We start from the raw sequence: 7,500 nt of genomic DNA on the forward strand, positions 1-7,500 counted from the left end.
CTAAGATGCAGAATCCTAATATTGCAGTAAAATACATCTGTATAGCTACCATTCTTTCAAATTTGCTGTTGTACTATATTTAAATGATATAGCATAGAGATGAAATACTTAATTTTAGTATTTTATACTATATCCATAATGAAATTTTTATGTTTTGTTACTTGTGTTTTAAAACTTAGGTTAATTTTAATCCTGGAGTAAAACATAGCATACTGAGTTGTTAAATTAATAGCTGATTGAAGTAAAAGATAAGATTTTCATTTGGTCTACTCCTATGTTTCCCAGATGTTTGTCATTGTTGGAGATCTAACAGTATTCTGTTTGCTAAGGGTAGTCATGACCATTATTTTTAAAAATCACCATGTTGAAATATCTCTACAACTTGGTATGTTTGACATATTAACCTTTTTGAATGAAAATTTGAATTTTTACTAATTAAAAGTGTGGAGTTTTTTTCCCAGTAAGGTAACCTTAATTTGTGAATAGCGTTTTAGGCATTTTGTTTAAACAAGTGGAGAACAGTGGCGGGTACTTTGTAAACAACTTAATTTTCATTTACTTAACGACCATATCACTTGTTATAATAAAGATCATATCACTTGCTTTAACAGCAGATATCCTTTCCCAAATCATGTTTTAAAAGACATTCTGTTTCAGTTGTTTAAAATTAAAAATATCCATGTGCTTGTTCAATTTTTGTTCTTACACATTAACTATGTCCTTCATATTTGGCATTTTGATTTATTAGGCAATCTTAGCATTAAAGACTTTTAGCAAAGCAGTACTAGATTTCAAATGCACGGTGCATGGTGTCCATGATGAATTAATTCCACTAGAGCACAGAAGTTATCATTATTTAAATGCTAGTTTCCTTCAAAAGTTTTGTAATTCAGTCAAGTTTTCAAAATAAGAATTTAACTGGTATTTTGAGGTAAATGTATATGGTTTCTTGTTGCCTGTGTAGGTTTTCCTCATATTGAACACTTTCTTGTGTGAATTTGTATAGGAATATTTAAGAATATTTAATATTGATAATTTAGAAGTGATTGAGTTATTTAGGAATACATAACTTTTTGATTTCATTCTTTTCTTTCTTTGTCATATTCAAAATCTTTTGGATTCAGTGTACATATTTGGTTGATAAATTAGACACTGGAAAATACTGGACATGAAATGTTCTTTGATGTCACTATAAATAATTTTAAGAAAAGTTCACATAAAACAGTAAAACTTTTTATATAGACTATTATTTATTCTCAGTCTCTCAGGAAGTCATTTTCTCCATCCATTTGCTTTAATTAAATGGTAAGATGACAAAAAAAAAAAAGTATTTAATACTAAGGCACCAAGATTGTAAGACGGAGCATCCACTTATGTGGATGGGGGATTGTGGGGGTGGTAGAGGTTGTTTTTCCCTTCTTACCATCCTTGGCATACCTAGTTTGATTGATCAACGTATCCACATCTATCTATTTACACACATACTTACAAACACAGGGGGTAGGGGATGGAAGAGAAGAAGGAAAGGAAAGAGGTAGGAAAGATGAATGAGAGAGATACAGTGAGAGAGAGAGAGAGAACCTGAGAGAAAAGAAGTTGAGTAAGCAACAAGGACCAATAGTGTCCCTGGTGGTGGTTAACACAGTTAACTGTACTGGCCCAGGTCAAGTATCAAACTTTTGAACATCATAGTGAATGCGGAATAGGATATATGCAAGTTTCTGTTATCACTCTGGCAAATGTCTATCTCACATGGTACAGTTTTATACCAATGGAACCTATAACTCTAAAAGGAAAAAATAAAACCAACAAGTCTAGCATTCAGTTCTACCCTATCATAAAGTAAGGAGGTCTAATTGAGCTATGTCTTTATATCCTGCTATTTGTACAAATAAAAGACTACATCTTGATGCAAAATAAACACAAAAGCACTGTTGTGACTATAACAGGGAGTCATATACTAATTTATATAATAAGTGGTTGTGCACGCTTTATTCAAGATTATGGCTGCAAGAAATGGCATGAATTGCTGGGTGTGTTTAATGCTGGATTATAGCAATTTGAAACATGTCAAACACATGGCTAATGCCTCATGCTTCACTCATTCTTGCGTAAACCTGCATAGCCACCATCCATTATACCCTTGGTAACAACACAATTCTGCAAGTAAATATTGTTACACTAAGTAACCTTTCAATTCAAGTTGTTTAGGAAGAGAAAATGCAATCTTGTGCAGTCAGTTCCAGTGTCAGTTTAATGTTTCAAAAGGGAAGTGGTGTAGAGAATAAGTATCTGTACAGTGACTTGCTTAAAAAAAAAAGAAGAAGAAAGAAAAAGGAAAGAAAGGAAAACTTAATGCAAGGGAGAAAAGTAGAATTGTATCATTGGAGTACAAGATCTGAAGAGTTATTTTCTGATGTGGCTGAAAAGTTGTGTATGATGAAAAATTTAAAGGTTTAACTAACAGTTCAGACAAACATTAAGACAGCAACTCCCAATTTCACCTTTCCCTTTAATGATCCGGAATTTATTTTCACTGATTTTTGTAAAGTGTTTGTGGTAGGATTGAGAAGAATGAATAATTTAGTTTGATGTGTTTGGGATCCTAAGTACATCCACTTTGAAAGAATATGCTGAATTTGTAATTATTTAAAATATACTTTAAAAGATAAACAGCACCTCACATTGTGCCTGACATAATTTCTCTAGTAGGAAATAGGTGTGGAGATCTCACTAGGAGAAACTCAGTGAATCCTGGAAAGCATCTTCATTATCCTTGAAGACAGATCTCCTTTATAGTGGACATGCTCCCAGCTGTCTTCTTTAGGTGATATGTACATTAGAATCCTCTGATTACACAATTGCCCTTCTTTTTGCCTATTAATGTTGGGTCAGATGCTTTTGTTCTGTAGAGAAAAAAGTGCTGTCACTGTTATTGTTTTTTCTTAAGCGTGATTTTACTACCTCTTAGATGATTGAACCAAAAATGTGAATCACAGTTTATACTCTAGGGTTTTATAAAGTCAAAAATTCCACAAGGTATAATAAAATCCTCTGGATAGTAGGAATTGGAAGTTATGTGGGTCTTTCTTTATAATTGTAATAAAGATTTAGACCCATGACTCTGCTTGTTGATAATTCTTAATTATTTGGTGGCCTTGATTACAATACAATAATATATGCAGAATTCTTTAATTCATCCAATTAGTTCTGACATTAACTACACAAAGGTTAATATTAAATACTGCATTTGTCTGCTATACTTAAAATACAGTTTTTTGAAATTTGTATTCTTTGTGTTGCAAACTCCACCCAGAGATAAGTCTTTCAAATAAATTTGGATGATGAAGTAAAAACATATACATACACGTATACTCAAGATCTATTGTCAAAAGTAAAATTTGAATGCAATATATAGAAGTTATATCTATCTGTTTCTACAGTTGCAGAGGACCCAAATTATAATTTTCATATAAGTAGTAAAGGCAATCAGACCTTTTCTCTGAATATTTTAAACATTGTGCATGTAAAATTTATGCCTAATTTGAATACTTATTAGCTGCCTAATCTCAGAAAAGAGTATTAGCTTTGTTTTTTTTCCCTATAAAATCCATCACTGTGTATCAGTTTTCATTTGTATGATTTTTCTTTGTTAATGTTCAATAAGGTTATTTAACAAAACCTATTTATTCATTAGCACATTTGGTTCAAAAGTTGTTTACTGTAGTTATAGCAGTTGTTTCCTTTGTGATTATGAGAGATTTGTTGTTGTTGTTGTTTTTCTTTTTTTATCAGAACAGCTTTAAGTTGTATATGTAGTTTTTGTTATACTAACTTGCTTTGCTAGCCCAGCTACTGGTGGTCTTTTAGAAATCAGCAGGTCTTTCTTTTTTTAATTGACTTTTTAGAGTCCTAGAAATAATCTAATAATTTAGGCTTTGATGAAAATACCTGTTAAAGTGATTAAATTATAACCATTAATTTTTAATAACTATAATATTAGTATGCAAAAAAACTCTATTGGAAATGTATCTGTGTTTGTGTGTGTGTGTATCTGTGTGTGTGTGTGTGTGTATGTCTGTGTGTGTGTGTGTGTGTGTGTCCATAATCACATTTTGTAAGAATCTGGGGAGGAGGGTTTCTCCATGCCACGAAAAGACATTAAGCTTACATTCGCTCTGTAATAAGTGCATTAAAATTGTTTAATGGACAAAAGTCTTAAAATATGACCAAGCTTAAAACAGTGAAATCGCCTAGTTACAAAAAATTAGATTGAGTGATAAGTTTAACGTCCTTCTTTACTTTAGGCTAAGTCCCCTGTCTGTCTAGCATTACTATTAAAGTCACAGCACAGCCAGGTTGTTTCTGAAATCCTGTCCGTAGAAGTAAAACAGAGAAGTGCAGCTGTTAGGTTATAGGATAGGATTCAGATATCTCTGAGAGCCAAAACTGATCTTTCTAAACCACAGATTCAAGATGTACTGTGAAATTCTGGTTTGTAAGAGCACATTGGTTCTTTATTTACTGCAAGGATTTCCACTGATCTTGGCAGGGCATCTCATTGCTATCCTGAAAGTACAGTATATTTATGCAGTGAAAATGATAAAACATTTATTACTGTAGAGAAGGTAATATGCATAATTTATGCTGTTTTTAGCACAATCATTAGTGATATTCTTGATAGATTTTATTTCCAGCTTTCATATCTAATACATGCCTGGAAAATTAATTTTATATATACTTTCATTTATTTGCCTATGTTAAAATTGAGTTTTAAGTCATCTTCAAGTGAACAGTTTGATTGCTGCTCATGCATAAGCTTAATTACTTCCCAGGAAGGACAGTATTAAATGTTTTAAATGTCAGAAAAATAAATGAATATGAGCTGTTTGATTAAAAAAATAGGCAATATCTGACGTGTTTGCAGCAGGAGCTTTTTCTTAAAATGCCTCCAAGGCAAAATTTTATTTAGTCACACAAAAAAAAAGAAACCCATTATACTATTTATCATTGGTTGATACCATATGATTTGTAACACCCTTACAAAATTTTAATTTTGTATGATTAGCTGTGCATCATTAAACAACAGCCTTGCATAAGATGTGCTGTAAAATTCTGACAGAATCAAGATAGTGAATATTTAAAATAAGGCTGTATAGTCATCCATGGTTGTCAAAGGTAGATAATAGGAAACATAGAACAGAGTGTGCAATCGTGCCTTCATTTAAACTGGTTTTATAGGTAGACTTTAAAATGTGGTCGTTCATAAATGCTATTGACCATGCTCTATGCATGGTATGTTACTTTGGCTGTTAAATGTAACCACACAAAAATTGCTTATAGAAACCATAATTTCAGTGATTAGTATCTGGACGAAAGCTGAATTTGTATTGCTTTTCTTGGTAAATGACTGTTCAAGGCGGGATTTTTCCCCCCTTCTAAAAAATGCTGTCTGTAATTGGCAGAGAGGGACATCTTGATAATGGAAGTGTGAAGGTGTAACGTGTGTTAATTGATACTTCTTAATCACTTTTAGGTATTAAGTCATGATGCAGGAATCTGCGACAGAGACAATAAGCAACAGTTCAATGAATCAAAATGGAATGAGCGCTCTAAGCAGCCAATTAGATGCTGGCAGCAGAGATGGAAGATCAAGTGGTGACACCAGCTCAGATGTTAGCCCCGTAGAACTGCTGCACCTGCAACAACAGCAGGTAAGTTTTGTTTTCTTCGGTGATTCCTTAAGCCCCATCAGCCTGTTTGCTTCAGGGTGAGAGATGTATTCGTAGCAAATTGAGCATGTTGTGTGCAGCGGAGGGACGCTGAGAATTTGTTGTTATTTGGAACCTGAGCGAAGTCTCAGGAAAGATGGGATTTTTCATCTTTGTTACGTCATGCCGGCACCAGAGTGCCCTTCAGGTGTCAAGCTATTAATTAAGTTCACAGGGTGATTTTCGGGAGGATCTGTAAAGCTTTGTAACAAATACTGGATAGCTTCTAGTTTACTGTCGAACATTGTGCTGCAGAACGTGATACTTCATTTTCCACCAGAGGGCCACATTACTTGATACTTGCTTATACAATGAATTTCTTCCAAGTCTAAGCTAAGGTGAAAAGGACCACAAGGACTTTTCATAACACAGATGCTTGCCTGTGATAGCTGCAAATATTAGCTGTTAATTAGTTGAAATGTGCTGAGAGATTGTGAACCGTCTTAACACTGTGATCGTTTATGTTGCTTTTCTTAAAAACTCATTCCATGATGTTTTGAATATACATCTTTTGATCATGTTAAAGGGCACTTTTTTGTTTTTTGTTTTTTGTTTTTGTTTTTGCTAGTGGCTCATAAAATGCCGTTCTCATTTAAATCTAGAGAAGTCAACAACTGCCCAGTAAAGGTACACTTTTAAGTAGCCCATTATTCTTTTTCTGTGATCGGTTCATTTTTCCCAATTTTGTTTGTCAATGACATATTCTTTTCAACCAAAGAATAGCCACTCCTTTCTTCACTGATTCAGGTCTGTGGAAATAGGGACAGAAAACAGAAAGCTATCAAAGCATGTACTTACGTTAAGTCAGAATGAATATACCTGTTTTGACAACAAGATTATGTGTGATTTGCCTTAAAATAAAAGTTATTTCTTGAAAATTCTGGATTCCATTCAGACCAAATGCTTAAAAAATCATTAAAATGAAAATATAATGATTATTATTGAAAAACGTTTCAAATTAAGTGATACATCGTTCACAGTTTTAAGTTAATGTGTGAGATAGAATGCATCTCGAAAGTTAAAGCAAATGCCCACATGGCAGTCAAATTTAATAGAATTGTTATTTTAAATAACAAGAGCATTTAGAAAGTTATCTTAGAGTATATGAACTGAATAATGTTTTAACCTTTAGGCATTGTTTTCAAGAACAATCTTTTAAAAGAGCTAGACATAACACGTTGAATAGGTTCTGTGTTTTGTTGGAGTTGTGTCTCTTTTCACAGACAGTCATCATTAGGAAGATAATTTTTATCTTGTTTTACAATATTTTTTAACCATCATGAGAATTAAATGTCTACCAAAGTCCCAGGATTAGCCTATTTTACAAGTTACCTTAAATTAATGCAGTTTTCAGAACAACCCTGCTCTGCCTTTAATCTATTTACAAGAAACATCATACCACTGGGGTGCTATCATATTCCTATTGACTCCCCTCCCTAGGAGTCCTAAGAATTAATAGCCAAATTCTATTTTGTGTAAGAAGAGAGTAGATGGCGTTTATAAAAGCAAGTGAAATTAACAACCGAAAGTAGACATTGCAGTTTAGTACTAAAGGACAATATGTTCTGAAGGGAAATGTAAAGAAGTAACTTTTTCTTCAAAGCTCTGATTCGATCTTAAAAAGAAAACAGCGTCAAATCATGGAGGCATTTTATGATAAATCTGTAAGGTATATTTATAACCTGAGTCTGAAGTTTACTTTGTCCTACACAGTTTGTTGATATAAACT

The 7,500-nt window shown here is 33.0% G+C and overlaps 1 protein-coding gene across 16 annotated transcripts in view; it reads left to right on the forward strand.

Annotated features, from left to right (window-relative positions):
- Positions 1 to 7,500, forward strand: part of FOXP2 (forkhead box P2) — a 572,585-nt gene that overhangs the window by 305,254 nt on the left and 259,831 nt on the right. For 14 of the 16 annotated variants that reach the window (XM_047694958.1, XM_047694957.1, XM_047694956.1 and 11 more), the window contains one exon: positions 5,537 to 5,714. In XM_047694958.1, the coding sequence (XP_047550914.1) occupies positions 5,547 to 5,714 (168 nt within the window). In that variant the 5' untranslated portion in view covers positions 5,537 to 5,546. Of the gene's footprint in view, positions 1 to 5,536; positions 5,715 to 7,500 lie in introns of those variants that run through there. The other 2 variants (XM_047694970.1, XM_047694971.1) reach the window with 1 other exon arrangement.

The sequence above is a fragment of the Lutra lutra genome, chromosome 11, assembly GCF_902655055.1.
Source record: "Lutra lutra chromosome 11, mLutLut1.2, whole genome shotgun sequence".
NCBI lineage: Eukaryota > Metazoa > Chordata > Mammalia > Carnivora > Mustelidae > Lutra > Lutra lutra.